Source organism: Podarcis tiliguerta (assembly GCF_965153285.1).
Source record: "Podarcis tiliguerta genome assembly, chromosome: 1".
In the NCBI taxonomy this organism is placed as follows: Eukaryota; Metazoa; Chordata; class Lepidosauria; order Squamata; family Lacertidae; genus Podarcis; species Podarcis tiliguerta.
This window is the reverse complement of record NC_139534.1, coordinates 54357263-54384764: the sequence shown is the minus strand read 5'-3', so window position 1 is coordinate 54384764 and position 27502 is coordinate 54357263. Positions and strand designations below refer to the sequence as shown.

General features: G+C 41.9%; 4 protein-coding genes across 4 annotated transcripts; all 4 read left to right on the top strand.

Moving 5' to 3' along the window:
* Nucleotides 1-1537: 1537 nt before the first annotated feature.
* LOC310679075 (olfactory receptor 5AR1-like) lies at nt 1538-4705 on the top strand (the record flags this gene model as incomplete). Its single annotated transcript, XM_083443791.1, has 2 exons — nt 1538-1633; nt 3742-4705. Exon 2 carries the CDS (start codon nt 3761-3763, stop codon nt 4703-4705), a length of 945 nt encoding a protein of 314 aa, XP_083299917.1. The 5' UTR covers nt 1538-1633; nt 3742-3760.
* A 3843-nt stretch (nt 4706-8548) lies between these two features.
* On the top strand, nt 8549-9490 carry LOC310679114 (olfactory receptor 5AR1-like; the record flags this gene model as incomplete). The annotated part of the gene is made up of 1 exon (XM_083443906.1): nt 8549-9490. The coding sequence occupies one exon, from the start codon at nt 8549-8551 to the stop codon at nt 9488-9490; it is 942 nt and encodes a 313-aa protein (XP_083300032.1).
* A 6180-nt stretch (nt 9491-15670) lies between these two features.
* Nucleotides 15671-16615, top strand: LOC310679084 (olfactory receptor 5AR1-like; the record flags this gene model as incomplete). The annotated part of the gene is made up of 1 exon (XM_083443818.1): nt 15671-16615. The coding sequence occupies one exon, from the start codon at nt 15671-15673 to the stop codon at nt 16613-16615; it is 945 nt and encodes a 314-aa protein (XP_083299944.1).
* A 6126-nt stretch (nt 16616-22741) lies between these two features.
* LOC310683965 (olfactory receptor 5AR1-like) lies at nt 22742-23686 on the top strand (the record flags this gene model as incomplete). The annotated part of the gene is made up of 1 exon (XM_083454435.1): nt 22742-23686. The coding sequence occupies one exon, from the start codon at nt 22742-22744 to the stop codon at nt 23684-23686; it is 945 nt and encodes a 314-aa protein (XP_083310561.1).
* Nucleotides 23687-27502: the final 3816 nt, after the last annotated feature.

Genomic DNA, 27502 nt, shown 5'->3' with positions numbered 1-27502 from the left:
GAATGGTCTTTGTCCTGCTCTATGTTACTCTCTTTTATTTATTTTAAAAATTATACCTCACCTTATTTATCAGATTAATTCACAGTGGCTCCCATCTAAAAAAGCCGATCTAAATAGTCCAAGCTGCTAAAATCTATTTTTGTACTCATTTTTAATAATCTGTTTACACCAACAGAAGGGTAAAATGAAGCCACACTAAAACTCAGCAGAGTGAAATGGTTTTATCTGCTAATCTGAATTGCAAAGTGGGGAGATCAGATGAATGTATTTCAGGAGGTTATTCTACAATCTGGGTGCTTTGAAAGAAAAGGCCATGTCTTGCATCCCAATCAGTTATGCTTCTCAACATGGTGAGGCACATAAAAGAACAACTGAGCTTGATCACAATTGGTGCACAGGATCGTGTGAATTGCCACTAATACAGTGGAATTTATTTTAGGCCAAAATAGGCAGGGCACCCTGTTGCCTGGTGGGGTAAGGACTAGAGGAGCTTCAACTGAGGGGCAGACTTCTGCCCATGTCATGCTCCTGTGGGGTGTCACAGGAAGATCTCCCTCTGAGTTTTGGAAAAGAAGGTTGTTTATACAGATGCAAAAATGGCATAGGGCACGATCAACATAGTAAAGGGGGCTCCTCATAAGGGGTCAGAGGAGGGGGATTGGCCATGGCACCCCACGCTCAGACGTTGAATTCCTGGTTGGAATCCTCACCCTGATCAGCCAGCAAGATCTTGCAAGCTTTGCTTGCACCACTAGGTCCAACGCTATAGGCACATACCTCCACATTTGGTGGGAATGCTCTAAAATTCAACACTTTTGGACATCAGTCCTACAAGAAATCTGCAAAATAACAAAACAGGTATTAGAAGCAACCCTAGAACTGATCCTATTAAATATCTTCCAAGAGAACAATGCACACTCAAAATACAAAGAACTCATAAGACACTTTCCAATGATAAGTATTTTGGCACTGTTGGGTTGGCTTCAATGTTCATGAGTTTGGGAATAGACAATGATACCCCTTCTTGAGGAGTGAGGTTATTACCCCTCTACTACTATCCATACTAGGTTGCTCAACCATTGCTACTGTGTCCTTTCTTCTGGCAAATCAAGATAATAAGGTGACAGTAAAAACTGCAATTTTTTTAGCAGGGGCAATTGGAATAAGATATTTTATTTGATTATTGATGTATACTTCCAGAACCTATTTTTTATAGTTAAGTATTTATCCCTGTCTTCAGTATATTCCATTTTATTTTATTGCTATGGCTAGTGGCTGATGCAAATAAAGAGTCTTCTGATTCTACCATACTCTTTATCAATGAGCTTATTTGAAAACAAGGTAGAGAAAAATAACTAATGAGGACTGTGACCATATTGTGTGGGCTGAATGGAAAGCCAGTAGTCCTGTTTCAAACCAATTAAGGATGAACAGTGGGAACAAGAACAAATTCCCACACAGCATGTCCTCAGGCGATTATGCTGAGAGGTCCTACACAACATTTTAATGATGCAGGTCTCATTCATACATTTCAGGGATTTGGTTTCTAGACCAAATGAAGTATAAAATGAGCAGTTCTATCTACGCATCTTGATTTGGGGGACTTTAGAAATGACATCTATCATCTTCACAGGTAAAGTTACTTGGGCTATGTTGACTTACCGGATAAAATCTCAAAGTGCTTGTGAATTTTAATTTCTAACCTTCAGATTAATGAACAGCTTAGTTATATGAAGGAAAATCAGTTGCAGAGAAATTATTTTAATTTTCTGTTCACAGAAGCTGTATGGACTGGCTCTGTATGATGCTGCATGTTGTCTCCTGCATGTTGTCTGTGACTGTTAAGAGAACAACAGATAAAGCAGATCTCATTAAACGTGGACTGTTTTCATGAGCAGTGTTTTCATGAGGCTTTGCAGCCAAATTTTAAGCCTCAGCTCAGATAAAACATTTAAGTTTCAAGTTTAAGAGACTCGTCATATTAGTTGGCATTGAGGGAAGTGGGTTAATGCAATATCTCTGCATTCTTTCCGTTAAAGGGAAGAGATAGTTCGGTTGGTAGAGCATGAGATTCTTAATCTGAGGGTTGTTGGTTTAAGCGATATTGCAGGGGATTGGACTAGATGATCATTGTGGTCCCATCCAACTCCAAAATTCTCTGGTTCTATGTATTTGCAGCTTAAACATTGCAGGCATGTTCCTTTTTTATTTGGCACAGCAGCCTAACAAATGAATGGGAAGACACCTATTCAGTAGGAAGAATAGCACAATTCTTCCCAGCTTTAAATTTTTGTTTACTCAAGTGGCACAGATGATGACATTAAAGTAAAAAGAATGAGAAAAAAGAAACCTGAAATTTTAGGAAGCCTAAAATTTGATGGATTTGGAAAGGCTAGATGGACTTTGCTGTAGTAGCGTACTACAAGGGCTGATTAAGGATGGTCTAAAAGATCAACTTTTTGTGAACAAAACAGCAGTTTGCAAAGGTTTATTTAAAAAAAAAACTGTGGGGAAATACATGTCAATTTTTGATGGTATTTTGCCTAACCAAGAAAAAAATTTACAGAGTCTGAACACTTCCATTTATCATTATAAGCTGCTGGGGAAAGTGGGTACTATGTTTGCAGATATCATCCACTCCTGTTAAAACGCATAGCCATTTTTAAAAAATCCTAGTTAGTGAATGGGCAAAATGAATTAGGCTATGACAATCCATTCAGTGCCACACTTCTAACCATTCTGTCTGTGCAAGCATTACAGCTTGTCAGATAAAATGACCCCTGTCTCTTTCCTCTGTGTACTGGTTACCCAACCCCCTTGAGTCAATTTCTGCGGTGTTGGGGGAAGGAGAGGGTGGAAGGTGTAAAGGTGTAAGTCTGTGTCTTCCTCTGACAAGGCTGGTTAGGTGAATCCTGCCTTTAATTTCTAATCTCAAATTGCATCTCGGAGAAAAGCAGTGGGAAAGTGGAGAGCAGAGATAGGCTTCAACATCCCCTCTTGCCTTTCATTTGAAATTGCTCCTACCCCTGCTTTTTTGTGTCAGTCTTTGACACAACCTGCATTCATAGGTCATAAGTCTGTCCTGTACTGCCTTGTGGTTATATAACATTGAAACCTCAGCTCAGAGTTTGCAATATTATGCACATGTATTTGGGCATAAAATCTACTGATGTCAGAGTAGCTAATGCCTCAGTAAAACAAGATAACATGGGGTTGAAAATTTTCACCTTCCTTTAAAATATGGGAAAACTCTGCCCATGCTATATATTTTATTAATTATGATGAGAAGTCCTAAATTGTGAACAATGAAAATAAGGAATGGGTGACAAACCTGCACTTATGCTAGGTCAAAATATTATAATCCACAGAAAACAGCATATAATAAAGTAAAGATGACTATCAGTGCATAACATCTGAGGTAGCCAATATGAATGGCACGTTATGAATTATGAGTGAAATGACCATGGCTTCCATTGGTTTGGCTCAGAAATAAATTAGACACACACACACACACACACACACACACACAAAATGGGAGAAAGGAGACTGAACATTTATGTGCCAATCTTTTTTTTTTTTCCTGACCCTCATTTGTTAAGAGAACTCTCCTGGTCATTTGCCATTAGTAGGCTGTGGTGAAGAATCCGAACATCCACAGAGGACCCGTGGGACAAGAGCAAGGGAAGAATTCCTGGTAGCTAATACTATTTCAACTTTTTTTTCATATTTTTATTTACACAGGAGAATACAACTTGTGACAATGTCAGAAGGAAACTTCACCACAATTACTGAATTTGTTTTGCTGGGATTCACAGATAATCGGAGTATGCAGTTTCTTCTCTTCATAGTGTTCTTACTGGTTTACTTGCTCATCTTGGTGGGGAACGTTGGCATGGTGACATTAATCAGGATTGACTCCAGGCTTCACACTCCCATGTACTTTTTCCTGAGCAACCTATCAATCTTAGATATTGGTTACTCCACTGTCATCGCTCCCAGGACACTGATGACACTGGTAGCAAAAAGCAAAACCATTTCCTTCACTGGCTGTGCCCTGCAGTTTTTCTTCTTCTGCATTGCTGTATCCTGTGAGTGCTTCCTGCTGGGTGCAATGGCGTATGACCGCTTCATCGCTATCTGCAATCCACTGTTGTATACTGCCATCATGTCCAAAAAGCTCTGTTATCTGCTCGTGGCTGTTTCGTATCTAACAAGTTGTGTGAATGCAGCGGTCCAGACTTCATTTATATTTAGTTTGTCCTTTTGCAGATCCAACATCATCAACCATTTTTTCTGTGATGTACCCCCTATCCTAAGGCTCTCATGTTCAGATACAGGAGTCATCGATATAATTCATTTTAGCTTCTCCACAGCAATCGCATTAGTAACGATCCTGACCATACTGATCTCTTACATATACATACTTGTTGCCGTCCTTCGGATGAAGTCAGCTGAGGGCAGACGTAAAGCCTTCTCCACTTGTGCCTCCCACCTTACAGCTCTCACTATATTCTATGGGACAGCTGTTTTCATGTACTCACGGCCCAATTCAAAATATTCCGTGGAGCAGGACAAAATAATATCTGTGTTTTATACCCTTGTAATCCCAATGTTGAATCCACTCATCTACAGTCTGAGAAATAAGGAGGTCAAAGAGGCTTTCAAAAGGCTGCTTGGGGAAAAGGCTATCACTCAGAGCCATTGAACTTAATGTTAAGAGGCCTTATTGCATCCTTAACTGCAATGTTCATATTATTCATTTTTGTCTACATTTTGGGTTTGGTTCTGACTACTTACCTTAAGATAAGCCACTTTGAACTCTGAGAGTCTTTTTTTCTGCATAGAGATTTATGTGAATGCTCTGTTCATTAACTGTATTTATGTCCCACTGAAATGGATGAAAAAGATCACAACTCAGTTCCCTTTAAAATGAATTGGAAAATTTCCTGCATGTTACACCATCAAAGAAAATATGGTGAAAATGCAGTTTCGGTGGTACCTTACACCATCAAAAATCTCCAAAATTCATAAAAATAGTTCGAATAAGTGTTGGAAGTGCGGAGAAAAAATAGGAGATTTTTATCATATGTGGTGGACATGCAGAAAAGTCCAAGATTTTTGGAATATTGTTTATGATGAAATGAAAAAAATGTTCAAATTAACATTTTTAAAGAAACCAGAAGCCTTTCTGTTAGGAATCTTATGTAGAGACATTCCGAAAAATATAAGAGAAATCTTTTTATATGCAACAGTGGCTGCCAGTCTATTGATAGCATCTAATTGGAAAGGGGAAAAGATACCAACGATAACAGAATGACAAAATAAATTATTAGACTATGTGGAAATGGCTCAATTAACAAATAGGTTAAGAGGTAACACCAAACAATTATTTTCTCAAAAATGAGAAATGTTTAAGAGATACTTACAAAAAAATAACAACGACATATTATCTATGGTAGTGTTTGAATGACACTTGTGTACATAAAATATTAAGAAATAAAGAAAAATTGGTACGCTAGGTTGTAAAAAAGTATTAGAAAGTATATTAAAGGTAAGGTAATAATTATAAGTACATTCAAAATCACAAATGTCAACTATATCGGGAAATGATGGGAAGTCTCTATTTATTTTACTTTAGTTTGTTGTTGTTTTACTTTATTTTATGTACCATTATATGATTTTAGCTTAGCTGATATCTAAGTGGAATTAGAAGGTTAAATTAACATTCTAAGTTAAACTAATTTAAGAATATATATAGGTATCATGGAGAAGCACATGTTTCACACATTGGCCAGTGTATCGTTCTGTACATTCTAATTGTCAAAATCAGTTGTTTGTGACCAGGTTCCCTCACTATCTCTTTGTAAAAGTCATTACAATATGGCCAGTCTCTTTTCCAATTGAATCTTTTTTCCCCCTGGTTTGCCACCACCAGTTGAGACCCTAATATATGTGAAGTTAGACCCCCCCCCAATGTGTCTCATTTTAAACTCGCTTACGTTGAATTTCATTTCCATTTTGACGTTCAAATATGGAGAGATTCTTTTAGAGCACCTCACAATCCCTTTTTGGAATACTATTCTACCGAGATGCAGGGGCGTAGCTAGTTGCGTAGCTAGTTGCTCTGGCACCCAGATCAGTGGGGGCGGGGTGATCTGCCCGCAGGGGTGGGGTGATCTGCTCACGGGGCGCTGCAGTGATCTGCCCAGGAGGGTGCCGCGACAAGCTGCCTACAGAGTCCGCCTGGCGGACGCAAGCCCCACTCTGCTGTTTCAGGCAGTGCGGGGACCCAAGCCACCGCTTCACTCCCAGGAGAGACATGTGGCTCTGGCACGCTACAGGCCAGGCTCTGCGGTAAGTGCCACCTCCGTGGTGTGCCATTTTGTCACCCCCTCAGGGATGACACCTGGGGCAGACCACACACCCCGCACCCCCATTCCTACGCCCCTGCTGAAATGATCACCCTGAAGGGGTGGAAGCTAACATACATTTCATATTTGGCCAGTTCAAGGGAACAAAGAAAGGAACTGCCCTCAGAGCCTTTTGTCTACTGCATGCTGATCCACAGGGGTGGGTTGGAGCAGCCAGTCGTGCCCTTGATGTGCTGTATATTGAGCACTGGCGCCAGCTCCAGTGGGCCCTGGGAGCTTGGGCACCCACATTTTTTTGCTATGGGTGCCTGACCTCCACCACATGCCACCGCCCCTTGCTGCCCCAGTAGGTGGCAAATTGCTCCACCTACTCATTAGACTTTGAGGTAGTTAGGGATCCTTTTGCTATTAAGATGAACATGAATGATTTGCTGCCGGGTTGTGTTGAGTATGTGTGTAATCAAGGTGTCTGAAGCAACACATATATGCACTGTCTTTTTCATTCCATGTAATAAACCAAGCTTTCTTTATTCTGCTGGTGTCCTATCTTTCTTATTCGGCATGAAGTTAAGAATAGAAAGACGGAGTAGAAACACACATATTAACTCCAGCAAAAGATCCTTAACCTATCGGGCGTGTGTAGAGTATATAGGGAACACATGAGTGGTGGGCACAAAATGGGGCTTCAGTTGCACACTTGCACAGTTGTATTGATATGGAACAGTTCTCTTTGAAACTAATTAAAGATGAATAGTGGAAAGAACCACTAATTCCCAAATAGCAGGTCCTCAGGTAATTATACAGAGAGGCCATAGAGAGCATTTTAATGATATGGGCTTCACTCATGTGATTCAGGGATTTGGTTTCTAGCTTAAAATGAGTGCTCCTTATTCCAAGCAGGCCATATTTGCCACAGAGCACTTTTTTTTAATGCAGTTGGTAAACTCCAGCTCCATAAAACAAAGGCAATGTTTCCCAGGCAGCTGCAGGTTTGTGGCTTGTGGGTGCTGTGGGAATGACACGTGCCGGACAAGTGTTTGGTTAAATAAAGCTACAACTTTATTGATTATACAGCAGGTAAGTGGGGTTGGCATGGCAGCAGTGTGAGGACTGACTCTTCATTCCCATCAGCCCTTGGCAATGGAATGGCATTCTGTTTGAATAGTTGGCAAGCATCCTAACCTTTTCCACCCTTTGTACTGTGTTAAGGAACCAACAGAGAGAACAGGTCATTTGCAGAACAGAGAAAAACAGTGACATGCCAGCTAACTTACAGTTAGTTTCTTTATTAAGAAAGCAGAAAAGAGGACACACAGAGACTTCTTAGGGTGGTTCCTGTCAGGCAGCTTCTACCACTCCTCCTCATCCAGCCAGTCCCTGACATGGCGCCTCAGTAATGCAGACATCATATATAAAAAGAGAAATGTATGCTGCAAGCAAAAGTAGTATTTGTACAAGGAGGCCAGATATAATGAAGCAACACACATTGTTTGGAGTAAACTAGAATCACCTAATGAGAAATAATGTTAGAACACAATGAACTTATGGAACTGCAGAAAGCCCTGTGCATGAAATATCCCCAGTCTCTATCATGCTCCTATGGCCATTGACTGGGTGACCCTACCCTGCAGGAAGTAAAATTTATGAGCTAAATGGATCAGCCTGCAAAGCAACTCATTACAAAAAAAATTGATGTGCCCCCATTTGATAATGAGAGCACTCCTAGTGACTTTACATAAGCAGGTTGCCTCCTGGTGGAGAAGGCTCCAAACCTCTACATTTGACCTGCCCCCCCCCCCCCATTTGGTAACTAGAGAAACTCTAGTCATTTGACATAAGGAGACTGCCCAGAAGAAAAGCACAGGTCAGGAAGAATTCCAACACAGAGAGATGTCCCATGGTGCAAGAACCACATAATTTCATTGTACTCCCCTCTTCTTTGGGGAACAATAAATTCTGAAGCTTACAGCAGGGACAATTTGATCAGAGGAGGAAGTGTTCAACAGTTCCTTGCCATTCCCCTCCATTTTAATGCAAGGCCTCCTGAAAATGCTTTTGGTTCTTGTTTTTAACAAGTCAGTGGACAAGTTAATATGTGTAACATCTAGTATTGAGCTAAGAGTATTTAAACATTCTCATTTTTTATTTTTTTACAGAGGAGAGCACACCTTAGTAAAATGTCAGAAGGAAACTTCACTGCAATTACTGAGTTTGTTTTGCTGGGATTCACAGATAACCAGAACCTGCAGGTTCTTCTCTTCACTGTGTTCTTTCTGATTTACTTGGTGATCTTAGTGGGGAACATTGGCATGGTAACATTAATCACAATTGACTCCCGGCTCCACACTCCCATGTACTTTTTCCTGAGCCACCTGTCAATGTTAGATATTGGTTACTCCACTGTCATCGCTCCCATGACACTGATGACCTTTGTAGCAGAAAGCAAAACAGTTCCCTTCACTGGCTGTGCCCTGCAGTTTTTCTTCTTCTGCATTGCTGTATCCTGTGAGTGCTGCCTGCTGGGTGCAATGGCATATGATCGCTTCATTGCAATCTGCAACCCACTGTTGTATACTGCTCTCATGTCCAAAAAGCTCTGTTATTTGCTTGTGGCTAGCTCGTATCTAACAGGTTGTGTGAATGCAGCGGTCCAGACTTCATTTATATTTAGTTTGTCCTTTTGTAGATCCAACATCATCAACCATTTCTTCTGTGATGTGGTCCCTATTCTAAGGCTCTCCTGTTCAGATACAAGAGTCATTGATATGATTCATTTTAGCTTCTCAACAGCAGTTGTATCAATACCTATCCTGGGCATTCTGGTGTCTTACAGTTACATACTTGTCACCATCCTTCGGATCAGCTCAGCCGAGGGCAGACGAAAAGCCTTCTCCACCTGTGCCTCCCACCTTACAGCTGTCACCATTTTCTATGGCACAGTTGCTTTCATGTACTTACGGCCCAGTTCAAAATATTCCGTGGAACAGGACAAAATCATCTCTGTCTTTTACACCCTTGCAATACCTATGCTGAATCCACTCATCTACAGCCTGAGAAACAAGGAGGTAAAAGAGGCTTTCAAAAGGCTGGTTGGGGGAAAGATTATCTCTCAGAGGTGATAAGCTTCAATATCAAAAGCCTGGTTCTGTATCTTACTGTACCCTTTATCTCATTTTCCATTTTTAATTTTTATCTCTATAATGGGTTACATTCAGACTCTACAATCCTTTACGTACTCCCATTTCTGAGTATGGGATTGTTCCATTTTTTATGTGTTAGGTCCCATTGAAGTTTGACTTGGGCCCTCTCGATTTTTATTGGAATGAAGTACAACTAATTCTGCCTGTTTCCAACCAAAGTATTGCAATTTGAGGTTTACAGGCTATTGATTTACTGAAGCACAAAGGAATTCTAATGCCTGTTTTCTGTCAGCAAAGGAAAGGAGAACTGAGCACCATTCCATTGAATGATAACAGAGAGTATACTATTTAACCTGTAGCGGATGAAAATCCCTGGCTTTCCAGATGTTGCTGGATTACACTTCCCATCATCCAAGACCATTCTGTCCATTCTGGTGTCCAGGAACATATGGAGGGCCACAGGTTCCCATGCCTGCTCTAGTAGATGCTGGAAGCTTCTGACACAGGTATGATGAAGGTGCACATGTTGCACACATTGGCCAGTGCATCATTCTCTGTTGCTGCAAAGATTAATATATGCTATTTGTGTCAAGGGAACTATATGAATGGCATGGCTCTGATTACCCTTCTTCAGAGGATGGTTAATGTGTTGCAGTAGGGATACTTAGGCAAGACAGTCACACCATTCACTGATAGACATAGAGAAGCGTTTTGACTGTGAGTGAATGCCACCATGCTGGCAACCCATTATGTCGCCCCTAAACAGTAGGGTCCAGTGAGGGAGCCTGGGTGAGTTGCCATTGCTCTTCTAGCACTCCAACATAGCTAATTAAAGAAGAAGAAGAAGAGTTTGGATTTGATATCCCGCCTTTCACTCCCTTTAAGGAGTCTCAAAGCGGCTAACATTCTCCTTTCCCTTCCTCCCTCACAACAAACACTCTGTGAGGTGAGTGGGGCTGAGAGACTTCAAGGAAGTGTGACTGGCCCAAGGTCACCCAGCAGCTGCATGTGGAGGAGCGGAGACGCAAACCCGGTTCCCCAGATTACGAGACTACCGCTCTCAACCACTACACCACACTGGCACTTCCAGAAAATAGAGGGGTGGGACAAGGGGGGGGTGAAACAATGGTGCCAAACTATACATTTTCTATCATTCACTGCTGTATATATTTATTCTGGTATTAATCTTTATCTTAAATGTGACTGGGAAGGTATGAGTAAATATCCAGACCTCCTAATCATTAATGTAAAGATCAGTGCACTCATCTACTGTTACAAGCAAAGCTTATTACCTCTTGTAATGAAAAAAAAACCTGTTTTGCTTAGACAGTAGGCTGTTCCTCCAAAAGTAATGGATTAGAAAAAATATAACATAATCAGTTAGTCATTTCTTATGGAGGTCATGCTCTTTCAATTTCAGACTGGACAAGCTATACAAAATAGAAAAAAGAAAGGAACTTTTGGAAATAATTTTCGGTGGAAAGGAATAAATATGTTATAATGCTCATTCCAGGAAGACCCCTCCCCTACTCATAGAGTTACATTGGCCCCAAATAGTATTTAAATCACACATTTCCATAGTTGGATAGCTCACACACTTCAACGGGACCACCATTTTGTCCTATATTCTCAAGGGCTAGCTTCCCTCTTTGCTGAACTGCAGACCTAGGATTGAGCGAGGGAACTGCTCTAGCCTTGCTGGTATTAATGGGAAGAGCTTAACTCTTACATGGAAGGCACAGGTCTCTGATTGCTGACTTGAGTTCCACTTTTTTCAGGAAAACTATACCCCTCCCCCTCTCTTTTTCTCTTTACTTTTAGAGTGTGTCTCTGTGGCAAACTGCTGCACCTGTTCATCAGGCTTTGGGTAGTTTGGGATGCTCTTAAGATCAAGGAGCAACTGTACTGGAGGATTTGCTGCCTATTGATATTTCTATAATCAGGGTGTCTGAAGCAGCACCCGTATATTCTGTCTCTGTCATTTCACATAATAAACATAATAAAGATTCTACTTTCTTTATTCTACATTATTCTACTTTCTTGTTGAGAATAAGGCTTACGGTAGAAAAAACATGTTCTTAACAGAAACAAACATTGGCTCCAACAACGTATTGTGATCTTGCAAAGGGAAGATGTTGTTGGTGGGCATGCATGTGGGTTCAGACATACGCCTCATTACATGGGGAGCTGAGGCCAGAGAAGAATATAGAATCATAGAATCATAGAATCATAGAGTTGGAATAGACCACAAGGGCCATCGAGTCCAACCCCCTGCCAAGCAGGAAACACCATCAGAGCACTCCTGACATATGGTTGTCAAGCCTCTGCTTAAAGACCTCCAAAGAAGGAGACTCCACCACACTCCTTGGCAGCAAATTCCACTGTCGAACAGCTCTTACTGTCAGGAAGTTCTTCCTAATGTTTAGGTGGAATCTTCTTTCTTGTAGTTTGGATCCATTGCTCCATGTCCGCTTCTCTGGAGCAGCAGAAAACAACCTTTCTCCCTCCTCTAGGGGACATCCTTTTATATATTTGAACATGGCTATCATATCACCCCTTAACCTCCTCTTCTCCAGGCTAAACATGCCCAGCTCCCTTAGCCGTTCCTCATAAGGCGTCGTTTCCAGGCCTTTGACCATTTTGGTTGCCCTCCTCTGGACACGTTCCAGTTTGTCAGTGTCCTTCTTGAACTGTGGTGCCCAGAACTGGACACAGTACTCCAGGTGAGGTCTGACCAGAGCAGAATACTGTGGCACTATTACTTCCCTTGATCTAGATGCTATACTCCTATTGATGCAGCCCAGAATTGCATTGGCTTTTTTAGCTGCCGCGTCACACTGTTGGCTCATGTCAAGTTTGTGGTCAACCAAGACTCCTAGATCCTTTTCACATGTACTGCTCTCAAGCCAGGTGTCACCCATCTTGTATTTGTGCCTCTCATTTTTTTTGCCCACGTGCAATACTTTACATTTCTCCCTGTTAAAGTTCATCTTGTTTGTTTTGGTCCAGTTCTCTAATCTGTCAAGGTCGTTTTGAAGTGTGATCCTGTCCTCTGGGGTGTTAGCCACCCCTCCTAGTTTGGTGTCATCTGCAAATTTGATCAGGATGCCCTTGAGTCCATGATCCAAGTCATTGACTGTAATGAGGGAGAGATCCTCAAATGCAGTCTGTTCTTCGTCTTCCATGCTAGGGGAGAGGACTTCAAAGTGATTGTGTATTTCTAAACAATCAGAGCGAACCCTGGGCCTCCTACTTCTTTGAGTCACGTTTCTCCATATATCTGGCACCTGTGTTGGTGAACTAGCCTCCTTCTCAGGGGTGTCCCCTGTCTCCTCCTTGGTGGAGACGGTGTTCTCTGTTGCTTCCAAGAAGAGCTCCAGCTCTCTAATTCTTTGGAGCGTAGCTACACGTTCCTCCAGTTGCTGGACTTTGTCTTCTAAGAGGGCAATCAACATACAATTGCTGCAGGTAAAGCTGCCTGCAACCTTTGGCAAGATGGCAAACATTGCGCAGGAACTGCAGGCGACTGCAGCTGTTCCCTCACCTTCCATCTTGAGAACGTGTCGTTGGGGGTGGCTACAGTGGTCCTCCATCTTAAAAAGAGTGAAGACAGGACAAATACCCCCAAAAAAACCTAGGTCTCCCCCAACAAACGTTTGAGACTAGCTCCCCTAAATCTAAAAGATGGATCAAACTGGCACGCGCCGCTGCCCTGCAATATGGCCGCAGAGTGAACCAGAAGGTCCTGCCATCATGTGCTGCACCAAACCAGTTCTGTGCACCTTGCACCTGCGCTCTCCCTCTCCTAGCAACCCTCTGTGTCGGGAACGTGGGAGTTCACAACCCATTCCACCTCAATGGCCATACTGATTGCCAAACTAACTCTGCAGTCTCTGGTCAAAAAGAATGGGCTTGTTTTTGAAATGTTTCAAAACCCTTCAAACCCTTTTTGACCAGAAATTATTGTGGAAAAGGAAAAAACAAATGTAGGTGTCATGAGCATTGATGACCCTGTACAACCACTACAGCTTCATGTGGAAAAATTATCTCCAATCTCAAAGTTCCCAATTGCTGATGGTCATTGATACTCCTTTTATGTTTTAGTTCCATTCAACATGGAACTAAAGCTACTCCTGACCTCTCTCTCTGTTTGTGTGTGTGGTGATGATGATGATGATGATGATGATGATGATGGAAATGTTTGCAAATGCAAGTTGTTCCAATGGAAGCTCACATTTCACATTTTCAATAGGAATCAGCATGCCATACACTTGAAGAGCCCATTCTTGCGAAAGGCAAATTTTCCCATGAGAAATAGCTTTGCATAGTTGAGTTGGCAAGATTGGGACCAGGCTGTCTTACAAGTTTATCAACAAGCTTAATCTGACAGGAAATAGAGAGAAGTAATAAATGAAGATTCATATTGAATTGTGGACTGAATGGAGATGAAACACTTCTGCTTGGAACCAATTAAAGATGAAGAATGGAAAGAACGAATTCCCAGATAGCATGTTCTCAGATGATTATGTTGAGGGGTCATGGAGAGCATTTTAATGATATGGGCTTCACCCATGTGTTTCAGGGATTTGGCTTCTAGTTGATGCTAAACCAACTATAAAATGAATTATTCTATCTACGTGGGTTGTTTTGGTGCTCTAGGAATAACATCCATCCTCTTCACAGGTAAGGTGAGATATCCTATGTTAACTAATCTGATAGACTCTCAGAGTGCTTGTGAATTTTTACGTCTAGCAGTCAGATCTAGCAACAGCTTGGTTCTCTGAAGGCAAATCAATTACCTGGAATTTATTTTGGCTTTTTCTTGACAAAAGACTTTTTTTATTCTCTGTATGTGATGTAGCCTGCTAGTTGCCTGTGACTGTAAGCAGCAGCAGATCATGGAGATCTGCAGAAATGCAGATGGCAGTCTTTCTGCATTGACTTGTTGTAGAAAACATAGTCATGTGCAGCTGAAGGATAGCTTACATACTGCGTAACAAATATGAAATATTGGGCAAGAGGTTTTATAAAAAATGTTACTGGTAGCTTACACAGTTCCAAAGGAAGGAGTATGTCCCTCCATAGTTATTTTCATTGTTGTTGCCTTTGGGAAGAAGGGGATGTATGTGAGCTTTTTCACATATTTTTTGGAGCATGCATTCCCCTTTCCCAAGAGCAGCAATCACCTTGGTAGGCAGACAAAAAAACTTTAGAGTCATAGACTCTTACATACTGAAAGGACATGACGGTGTAAAATAGGAACACAATCCAAGCAGGTTCCTTTACACCTCAGGATGCTGTAAATAAGTGAACAGCAAGGACAATCAAAATTCCACTTCATGAAGACCATTAGGTCCAGTCGTGGACGCCTCTGGGGTTGCATGCTCATCTCACTTTACTGGCCAAGGGAGCCAGCATACAGCTTCTGGGTCATGTGGCCAGCATGACTAAGCTGCTTCTGGTGAAACCAGAGCAGCGCACGGAAATGCCATTTACCTTCCCGCCTATTTATCTACTTGCACTTTGACATGCTTTCGAACTGCTAGGTTGGCAGGGGCAGGGACCGAGCAACGGGAGCTCACCCCATTGTGGGGATTTGAACCGCCGACCTTCTGATCGGCAAGCCCTAGGCTCTGTGGTTTTGACCACAGCGCCACCCACATCCCTATACAGTAAAATAAAAGCATACTATTATAAATTAGTTCAGTTTTGTAGGATTCATTGATCACCCAGGGCTTCAGTTCCCCCACTTCATTTATAAGACTTTGCAACATTCCAGGTAATCTCTGTTGCCATACTAGTGGGGAGCATTGAGATAAGAATATTAACCGTTGTTGATTCTTTGACCTATGCAGTGTTCATATGAGGACAAGGGAGTGTTGCTCACATCAGAGAGAGTACAGGGATGACTTCAGCCAACACACATGATCTTTTTGTTTTCCCTGATTGTAAAACACCATTTCATGAAGCTGTCATTTGTCTGTATTTGACAATTGCAATGGAATGGTTGCACTCCTCTTTCAAGACTTAAAATTGTGGCTTCCTGAAGCTTTTGGTGGTGATGGACATAGTACACACTGTAATATCTAGTTTGAATCGAATACTATTTCATCATTGTTCTCCTATTTTTATTTGCAGAAGATAGCACACCTTAGTAAAATGTCAGAAGGAAACTTCACCGCAATGACTGAATTTGTTTTGCTGGGATTCACAGATAACCAGAATCTGCAGGTTCTTCTTTTTGCTGTGTTCTTACTGATTTACATGGTGATCTTGGTGGGGAACATTGGCATGGTAACATTAATTACAATTGACTCCAGGCTCCACACTCCCATGTATTTTTTCCTGAGCAACCTGTCAATCTTAGATATTGGTTACTCCACTGTCATCGCTCCCAGGACACTGATGACCTTCGTAGCAGAAAGGAAAACAATTTCCTTCACTGGCTGTGCCCTGCAATTTTTCTTCTTCTGCATTGCTGTATCCTGTGAGTGCTGCCTGCTGGGTGCGATGGCATATGACCGCTTCATTGCAATCTGCAACCCACTGTTGTATACTGCTCTCATGTCCAAAAAGCTCTGTTATTTGCTTGTGGCTAGCTCGTATCTAACAGGTTGTGTGAATGCAGTGGTCCAGACTTCATTTATATTTAGTTTGTCCTTTTGTAGATCCAACATCATCAACCATTTCTTCTGTGATGTGGTCCCTATTCTAAGGCTCTCCTGTTCAGATACAAGAGTCATTGATATGATTCATTTTAGCTTCTCAACAGCAATTGTATCCATAACTATCCTGGCCATTCTTGTGTCTTACACATACATCCTAGTTGCCATCCTTCGGATCAACTCAGCCGAGGGCAGACGAAAAGCCTTCTCCACCTGTGCCTCCCACTTTACAGCTGTCACCATTTTCTATGGCACAGTTGCTTTCATGTACTTACGGCCCAGTTCAAAATATTCCATGGAACAGGACAAAATCATCTCTGTTTTTTACACCCTTGCAATACCTATGCTGAATCCACTCATTTACAGCCTGAGAAACAAGGAGGTAAAAGAGGCTTTCAAAAGGATGATTGGGGGAAAGATTATCTCTCAAAGACATTAACGTTCAAAACAATAAATCCAATCCTACAGCTTACTTCATCCTTTATTGCAAAGTTAATAATAAAGTTAAAGCTACACTTCTATTCTTAATTTGAGTAGCTCACACTAAACTCCACAGGGTTTATTTCTCAGCAGGCATTTTTGTATTGTTCTGTGCATTAATTTATATCAAGTCCCATTGAAATGTGTGTGAGTTCTAAGAGATAGGTATGCATCAGTAACATTTTTGATCGAGTGCATAAACTATGGTGGGCATGCCCAGTAAGGAGACTGAATAGAGCATTCCCATCTCTCTCCCCAAAATAGGCTGCCCTCGCACATCTTATCACAATGTTTAGAAGTTATTATTCATTGGCTTTCTCCCCACTACTGTCTTGTGTCATAATGCCTGGGGGTGATGGAATGGTATGTGCACATATACATGAATAAATGAATGAAATAGGTTTACATGGAACTCTCTGTCATTTACTTATAATGTGGTATTAGAGTAGCCTGGCTTGACTTTTAATGGTGGCCTTTAACGATGTTCATCTCTTTATTAGCGTTGCTGGGCGAACACTTTTACTGTTATGTTTTATTCCATGTTATGAATTTTAAATGTTTAATGAGCTGTTTGTCTTCTAGTATGGTGTAAGTCACTTTTTCAGAAGTTGTGTAAAAGGCAATGAACATATATTATTAATAATAAATAAATACATTTTAGCAACCAAAAAATTGCATCCTTTCTTCCCATGTCTATTTAGGTACACACATAGCCTCTTTACTTTAGTTTTTCAGCTCATTTAACTAAGCCATTTCAATTTGGCTTAGTGGGGGGTTAGTGAACATTCAGTGAACGCTCACTCACATTTTAGAGGTTCAGTCATTTGATGTTATCTCATCTGTCACATGAGGGGGTGAACAGCATGACCATTATCTATTTGCATGTATTAATAACAGGACTTTTTTCACCTGGGATTTACTGGAACTCAGTTCTGGCACCTCAGGTGAACAAGGGGGTGTTCACTTTGAGTTCCAAAAGAGTTCCTATTTTTCTAGAAAAATAGCACTGATTAATAATGTAGATCTTTAAAAAGCCGTTCACCATACACAATGGGCTCATTCCTCAGCAAGGCATTATTCAGAGGTGGAGCCTATGCCCGCACTGCCCAGGGCAGGTGCACTCCCGAGGGGAAAGGGATATGGAGGGTGCCCTTCCAGGCATGGGACAGCTGCTCAGGTGCATAGAGCGGCGCGCACATGCCCTGCAGCCAGGGCAAAGTGAGCTGCCCATGTGGCCAGAGCGAAACATTTGGTGTGCTGCATGCCCACGACTGCCAAATGTCACCCCCCTCAGCGAAGACACCCAGGGCGATCTGCCCTCACTGTACCTCCCTTCCTCCGCCCCTGGCATTATTGCCATATATTTGGCATGTGTCCATTTACAGCTTTACATGGTGCCACTAAGAAATAACGTATCTCCAACAATCTCTGCCTGGCAGTGCCTCATTGATGCTGAATAGCTGGATGTAGAAAAGACTCAGAATGAGCTTGAGGAAATAAAAAGTTATTCACTGCTTACCCAAAACTTGAAAGAGAGGTAGTCAAGTCTGTGGAATGGTGATCTACAACCTGTGTGCCACAGTAGAAAAGGCCCTGTCTTGTGTCCCAACTAATCAGGTTTATGAACATGATGAGGCAGATTAGTAGAGCCTAAGATTTTGAGCACTATGTCAGAAGAAACCTTTGAAAAGAGGCTATCAAGCAGATTTCCTTCCATCCGCCCATTCAACAACACCTGCTGTGAAAGCTATGCACTTTAGTTCTCTGCAAGGAATGTTGTTATTTCTTAACGTGTACTCAAATTGTAACATAAATTGCTTTGCAATATTTCATTCTTGGCAAAGGCAGGTGTACACTAAGACACTGCAAACCTAATTGTGTGTCAGTGTGGTGTAGTGGTTAAGAGTGGTAGACTCGTAATCTGGGGAACCAGGTTTGCATCTCCGCTCCTCCACATGCAGCTGTTGGGTGACCTTGGGCTAGTCACACTTCTCTGAAGTCTCTCAGCCCCACTCACCTCACAGAGTGTTTGTTGTGGGGGAGGAAGGGAAAGGAGAATGTTAGCCGCTTTGAGACTCCTTCGGGTAGTGATAAAGCTGGATATCAAATCCAAACTCCTCCTCCTCCTCTTCTTCTTCTTCTTCTTCTTCTTCTTCTTCTTCTTCTTCTTCTTCTGTGCTCAGAAGTAAGGCCCATTGAATTCAGCTGGACTTATTCCCAGGTAATAGATTTAAGATTGTTCATTTGAATTTTATTACAGCACCTCAGTTCAAGTCCTAGTCTCTTTATCAAAATGGATACAGTAGAACCACCTCAGGTTACAAATGCTTCAGGTTACAAACTCTGCTAACCTGGAAGAGTTACCTTGAGTTGAGAACTTTGCCCCAGGATGACAACAGAAATTGTTTGCTGGCGGCGCAGCTGCAGCAAGAGGCCCCATTAATGAAAGCACACCTCTAGTTAAGAACAGTTTAAGGTTAAGAACAGACCTCCAGAACGAATTAAGTTCGTAACTAGAGGTACCACTGTAGAACCATCTGGATTTGACTGCCCATTTTTGACCACTATAGATATTCACTTTTAAATTTAAATTTAAATTCATTTCCCTGCCCCCTGACATTTTCTGGACATAGATAGTACCTACTCAATGCCTGAGTGAGGGCAATTAGACAGCATAACAACTTTATACTGAACTGTGAGATTCTAATCCCACGTACCCAGGAGTGACCTGCACTGTTAATGAAGCAGCTCAGCCCTACCAAGTGAGCTGCTCTGGATGGCTCTGTCTAACAATCATCACGTTGCAAGCACCTTTCGGTCCTGCAGGTCCCAATGACTTTGTTGGTATTGTTAACTGCTGTTAATAGCTTAGGGAATGTGCAACAAACTTACTCTAAAACAGCAGTTCTCAACCTGTGGGCTCCCAGATGTTGTTGGACTACAACTCCCATCATCCCTTGGCTCTGGCCTTGCTAGCTGGGGTGATGAGAGTTGTAGTTCAACAACATCTGGGAAACCACAGGTTGAGAAAGGCTGCTCTAAAACAAGATAGAGGAAAGTAACTAGTGAAGATTCCTACTGAATTGTGGGCTGAATGGAGAGGGGCAACTTCTGTTAGAAACTAATTAAAGATGAATAGTAGAAAGTAAAAGAAATTCCCAGGCTGTATGTCCTCAGGTGATTATGCAGAGATGTCATACAGAGTATTTTAATTTATGCCTTTGAGGAATTTGGTCACTAGGTGGTAGCAAAACAACTATAAAATGAGCATTTCTCTCTACATCCCTTATTCTAGGGCTCTAGGATTGACATTGATCATCTTCACAAGTAAGGTTTCTTACAATACATTTCCTAGCCAGATATAATCCAAAATTCCTGTTAAACTCCCACTAGCAGTCAAATTTATCAACAGTGCATTTCTCTGGAAGCAAATTTATAATCTAAGCATTGAGGGGAGGGTGTTCTTGCTTGGTTACAGTATCTCTGAATTCTACCTCTTTTGCACTGATCCAGCAAACAGGTTTATGTGCAAATGAAGGATGTCAACATACTGCAGAGGAAGTCATTCTTTATCTACTGCAGCTACCTCACAACTATAAAATTAGCCTTTCTATCGATATGCCTAACTTTGGGGCTTTAGGAATGACATCTGTCCTCTTCACAGGTAAGACTCCTAGCCTGATTTATTCTCAGAGTGCTTAGGATATTTTATTTTTGGCAGCCAGATAATATCTATGGACAGTTCCATTCTCTGCAAGCAAGGAATTTTTTTGGAATTTAGCTTGGTTTCTTTTCACAAAAGCTGGGAAGGTTGACTTCTGAGGATGCTGCACTAGATCTTTCTTGCAAGTTTTGTGTGATTGTAATAAGGAATTCAGAAATGGAGATTTAAAGTCACCAGATAAGCAGTTTATTTGCTTAATGTTTTTTTATCTGGTACTGCAGCTGGATTCAACCAAAAAGGGGGAAAACTCAGATTGAAGTTGAGAGACACATTTGCATATCTGGGCATTGAAGGGAGCGAGTTAACACTCAGTTACAATATTTTTGCATTCTCTCTTTATGACCTCCATCCAACAAACATGTTTATGAGCAAATGGAAGATAGCTTGCCTGCTGAAGGGCAATTTGCATTGTACCTTGGTTCTCGAAAAGAATCCATTTGACTCCTGGAACCATTCAAAAACCAAAGCGTAGCTTCCAATTGGCTGCAGGAGCATCCTGCAGCCAATTGGAAGCCACGAAAGCCGTGCTGGATGTTTGGCTTCCAAAAATCATTCGAAAACCGGAACACTCACTTATGGGTTTCTATTGTTTAGAAGCCAATTTGTTCGGGAGCCCGAGGCATTTGAGATCCATGGTATGACGGTGCTTCATTATTTTCCACAGCAGCCTCACAAATGAATATGGGGAACACCAGGGCAAACAGCATACTTTAGAACATCAACCCAATTCTGCCTTGTTTTTAGATTCCATTGACCCAAGTTGCAGCAAAATTTGATAATGCATTCTTTTTTAAAAAGGGGAAAGATGGGGGGAAGATGCAGGAACCTTAACTTAAGGGGGATTGAGGAGGTTTGCTGCAGTGACATAGCAAGAAGTGGCCAGCATTTGAAGGATGTTTTAAAAATAAAAAATGGGTATTAGGCGCATCAAATGGTGCTAGTTTTGGCAAGTAAGTGGTGGCACTGGTCACTAGTGGGAGCCAATGGCCAGCACAAGAGCTTTCTACAAAACCTGAATGAAGGCTGAAAGAGGCCATGTGTTTGATAACCAAACCTCTCCTCGCAATTTGACACAAGCAGACTGCACAGTGATGGGAAGAATCCCAATACAGGGCCCTTGGGGCAAGAGCCAGAGAAGAATTCAGGAGCACTCATATCTTCTTTTTGACAAACATTAGGAGTTTCTGAAGCTTATATCTGAGGTGTTTAGATTGGAGGAGGAAACGTTAAGCATCTCATTGACATTCCTCTCCAGCGGCAAAGTGTGTGGAGGGCCACAGGGACGGCTGCCCTGGGTACAAAATTGTTAGAGATGCAAAATTTCAAAACCCTGTGCTACCTCAGTACTGCTGTGCACTTCTGTCGCTGGGCTCCCTTGAAAATGGCTCCCCCATGTGAAAAAGAAAGTGACCTCTCCAGACAATGGAACGGCTCTTCTTTTCTTATCTCTGTGGCTGTGCGAGGTTTGAGGAAAATACAAGGAAGAATAAGGACGGCCTATTACAAAAATGATACCATGTGTACATTGATCTGGGAAGCTTGGACGGTGATGGAGATGATGCAGGAAGGGCGGGTAAAGGGTATGAGAGCCCACCATATGTGGTGGCAATGTAAAATTATTAAGAAAGCCTGGGAAGTGGTATATAAAGATTTGAAGAAAATGTTGAAAATGACTTTTGTTAAAAAAAAATGAAGCTAGGAAGGTACAGGACTTAATGGATTTACCATGCAAAAGACTTTGTTCCTGCATCTGAGAACGGACGCCAGGGCAAGACCAGCCCATCCCTATAGAAGGAAGAAGCCACCGCCAAAGAAGATGAAAGAGACTGGCAAAACAAACTAATAAACCATAACTGGACAAAGCAGACAATTTCTCTCCCCCCCCCTTTCCTTAAAAAAGGGATACGTGTATAAATAAGTATAGAAAATGGAACCAGGAGGGGGAGTTGGAGGGAAGTCAATTAAGATGTATGATTTTGATTGTGATGTTTTTTATGATTGGGTTTTTTTCTTTTTGTTATTATAAAATTAATAAAAGAAAAAAAGAAAATGGCTTCCCCATGTGAAAACGGAAATGACCTCTCCAGGCAATGGAACGACTCTTTTCTTATCTCTGTGGCTGTGATCTCCTGGGTGACACAGATGCTGTTAGGCAGTTAATGTGCATGCATACTCTATCCATTTCCCTTTCTCCACACACCCCTTCCCCATGTGGCCACAGGAACTGGCAACCCATTTTACATCACTGTTCCTTGCCACTTAAATGTAGGGTCTCCGGAAACTACTTTTGGTTGTTGAGCTAATACTATTTCAACTTTTTTCTCATATTTCTATTTACACAGGAGAATACAACTTGTGACAATGTCAGAAGGAAATCTTACTACAATTACTGAATTTATTTTGCTTGGATTCACAGATAACAAGAGTCTGCAGTTTATTCTCTTCATATTGTTCTTACTGATTTACTTGTTGACCCTGGTGGGGAACATCGGCATGGTAACATTAATCAGGATTGACTCCCGCCTCCATACTCCCATGTATTTTTTCCTCAGCAGCCTGTCACTCTTGGATATTGGTTACTCCAGTGTCATTGCCCCCAGGACATTGATTAACTTTATAGTAGAAAGCAAAACTATTTCCTTCACAGGCTGTGCCCTGCAGTTTTTCTTCTTCTGCATTGCTGTATCCTGTGAGTGCTGCCTGCTGGGTGTGATGGCATATGACCGCTTCATTGCTATTTGCAACCCACTGCTGTATACTGCTATCATGTCCAGAAAACTCTGTAATCTGCTTGTGGCTGGCTCCTATCTAACAGGTTGCGTGAATGCAGTGGTCCAGACTTCCATTATATTTAATTTGTCCTTTTGTAGTTCCAACATCATCAACCACTTCTTCTGTGATGTGCCCCCGATCCTAAAGCTGTCTTGCTCGGACACAACAGTGATTGATATTATTCATTTCATCTTCGCAACAGCAATTGTATTGGTAACGATATTAGCCATTTCCATCTCTTACACATACATACTTATTGCCATCCTTCGGATCAACTCAACTGAGGGCAGACATAAAGCCTTCTCCACCTGTGCCTCCCACCTTACAGCTGTCACCATATTCTATGCAACAGGAGCCTTCATGTATGTCCGGCCCAGTTCAAAGTATTCAGTGGAGGAAGACAAAATCATCTCCGTCTTTTACACCCTTGCGATACCTATGGTGAATCCACTCATCTACAGTCTGAGAAACAAGGAAGTAAAAGAGGCTTTCAAAAGGCTGGTTGGAGGAAAGGTGGTCTCTGAGAGATATTAATTTTCATAATAATAAATACAATCCTATATCTTACTTCATTCTATTTGCAGAGTTGTGGTTGTTGTTGTTGTCATCATTATGGGCAACAAATGACGACCAACATACCTTATAGGATTCTATTCCTATGACACTGCCCTGATTAAGAATTATCAGACTGGCAACCATCATAATGGTTTTTTTGGGGTGGGATGGAGAGTGGGATACTTGATCAGAGTCTGGGCTCCACCTTCAGTGAGTAAGTAATATGATGAGGCAACGCTATCACACCAATCAATGATCTACATGGTGCAGTGCTTGGACTTGAATAAATGTCACATTTCCTACAACAGACAGTGTCAGTGGTCCTCTTATATTTCAGATAAGTGTCAACCCATGTTGACCACTCAAACTCCATTGAACAGGGACCCACAACCAATCCTCACTTTCATGTCAGTGTGTGATGAGCATGTTTTCAAAAGCATGTGGCTCTCACTTTACATTTTGAGTATTACTCAGCAAACTGTGCATGCCCAAGAGCTCACCCTTTTAAAAACCATACTACTACAGTGAAGTGCACTGCTTGTTCCATGTGTGCAGGATCCGTTTCCTTTATTGCAATTGGGTCTGGGGGAAAGCTGCCTTGCTCACTTTTCTTGACCTTTCCTTAGCCTTTGATACCATTGATGGTGATATCTAGTGACTTCTAGATTAGATTAATGCAATGAACTATATACGAGGCTGCCCTTGAAGATGACTTAGAAACTTGAATTGGCTCAAAATGCAGAAGCCAGGCTACTGGCTGGGGTTCGATTGAGATAACATAGAAGCCCTGTTTCAAAAAAAAGTTACATTGATTTGTTTCCAGGCCCAATTCAAGTGGCTCGTGTTACTTTTTAGCCCCCAAATATCTGAACATCGGCATCCTACGGACCTTCTTGGGTGTTGAAATCAGCAGAGGAGACTCTATTGGCAGTTCCAGCTCCCTAAAAATGTCAAGTGACAGTGACCCAGGAGAGATAAATTTCTGTGGCAGCCCCTAAGTTGTGGAATCCCCTCCTCACAGAGATGCATCTGTCTTCATTACTCCCAGCTTTCAGTGAAAACTGAAGAAGTGCTTCTTCACATCTTAACATGTGCTTTCAGGGCAAACCCTCTTCCGGTTACTGTAACCTGTTTGAAATGTTTCAAATTCTGGTTTTTAGATTGTAAGCCCCTTTCAGTCCTGCTGGTCCCAATGACTTTGTTGGTATTGGTAACTGGTGTTATTGTTAATAGCTTTGGGAATATGCAACAAACTGACAGTACTCTAAAACAAAATAGAGGAAAGTAACTAGTGAGGATTCCTACTGAATTGTGGGCTGAATGGAGAGGGGCAACTTCTGTTAGAAACTAATTAAAGATGAATATTAGAAAGTAAAAGAAATTCCCAGGCTGTATGTCCTCAGGTGATTATGCAGAGAGTATTTTAATTCATGCCCTTCGGGAAATTGGTTTCTAGGTGATACCCAAACAACTATAAAATGAGCATTTTTCTGAACATGCCTTTTTCTGGGACTCTAGGATCGACATTGATCATCTTCACAAGTAAGGTTCCTTTTGATACATTTCCTAGCCAGATATACTCACAAAGTTCTTGTCAATTCTCCCTCCACCAGCAGCAGTCAAATTTACCAACAGTGCATTTCTCTGGAAGCAAATTTATTATCAAGAACTTCCTTGGGCTTCCTGTTCATTTCTTTGGGTTTGTGGGTTGGCACACTTTATGATGCTGCATGAAATCTCTCCTGCATGTTACCTGTGATCGAAACGTATCTCCAGAAATGCAAATTCAAATTGATTGGCTAAGAAGTTTATTTCTCTAGTGTTTTCATTGGGCTTCACAGCAAGCTTCGACCCATACAGGGTAAAAAAAGTTTAAATTTAACAGCCACACCTTATGACATGTGCATTGAGAGAAGGTTATTTCTTGCTTACAATATCTCTGCTTCCTACAAGTGCATATTGAATGAAGCACGTGAACGTAAGCAGGTACCCTCGTGGCGTCAATAAGGACCAGGCAGACTCAGCAAATGGAGAATTAGAAGGTGAAGTTTATTGCCAGGCAATAAGGACCCAGTTTGGAATCTCTTCCAAAAGGAACTGGGACCCTGATTGACAGAAATCCAGAGCTCTTTATACCTGAGCAGATCACAGCAAATCATAGATCATGAGACAACCATGAGGCAGTCACGATATCGCCAGCGAAAATAGCCAATTAGCAAGCTTCTTGCCATGCTTCCAGCTCCTGGTCAAGCACAGAGTTCTAGTTCTGCTTTCCCTTGCTTGCAGTGATGCTCTGTCTAACCTCTCCCCTAGTTATGACAGGACAGGGAGTTTGGAGATTTTGTGGTTTTGCTCTTCCTGTTCTGTGGATTAATTTAGCCTGTATCTGAGGGGATTTTGTACCAGAATCTCTGATTCACGTCTTCCCCTTGTCCAGGGTACACGGATGTTTGTAGGGGAAAGGTCGGCTCCTAATTTTGCTGTTTCAAGCAGTATGCAGTTAGCTAAGGCACAGCTTCCCTTTGATTCAAAATGGATTATAAAATATTGTAAACCCTGATTATGTGTGAGCATATATGAATATATTGATTACTGATAACTGATTATATGGATAGCATAGGGGTAGCCCTTCTTCCTTGCTTCATTCCCTCATTTTCAAGCTCAGAAAGAAGATTCATCTGACTCCTGAGCTTGAACACCACTCTGGACATCAGAATAAACCACTGTTTCCTGCAAGGGGACCTGTTCCTGCACTGGGACTGGTTCCCTATGCATTCGCTCGTAACCATCGTCTTCCTCTGGCTCCTCTGGCACTGGGGGCAAAGCTCAATATATTGCCAGAATCTGGGGGTCAGTGAGATGCTTAACATTGCGGGCTATCATTCCCCTAAGCAAAGACAGACAGCAAGGGGTTACAGAAAGAAGCAACAGAAAAATAAATCCTCCTATAGCTAAGGCAGTCAGAAGGCTATGCACCCACCCCTCCCCTGGGATCCACGACCACATCTTTTCCCAGGGATTCTGAGTGGGTGTGTTGTCAGCTACCAGAGACTGCAGTTTTTGCAGTTCGTCTTCGATTGTCTTGTTAAGGTCATGGAATTTAACCTGGCATTGACCTTTTGGGACAATTTTACAAAAACCGCCCGAACGTGCAAGGAGGTAGTCCAAAACTAATCTATGGGTCATCGTCAATTGGTTCAAATCCTCAACCTCTGCCTGCAGGGAGCACAAGACACGGGTGGTGGCACTGATAGTTTTCTCCAGCCTGCATGTAAGAGCAAACAGCGCCTCTCTATTTTGCTCAGAAACTATTCCTGGGTAAATGCCCATTGAGAGGAATCCTATAAATCCTCCCCCAACGCTCCCTACAGAATTTGACAAAAAAATTCATCTTTACAGTGCTCGCCTAGGGCTGCCCTTTTCTGTCTGCTTCCAAGGTGGGGTACCCGGTGATTGACCTCCACCGTAACCGGAAAGGTAAATGCGCCCACGCCGACACACTGGAAATTTCCTGGGTAGAAATTTGTTGCCAATCCATCATATAGAAACCAAAGGTTAGGATCTTTAATCATCCAGCCAGAACAAATGGACCCTTGTCCAGTGAAATTAACTGAATACTGGGGAAAGTATGGGTACAAATCTGAAGAGGTAGTATTGTCCTGGTAGGAGGCATTGTAGGAACCCCAAAGCCAAAATTTATCAGTGCATTGGGTATAGTTTCCTAGCCATCCTTTGTCAATGTGGTACTTAACTTGGGGCCAATACTTCCATTTTGAATTCCATACTCCCGTGGAA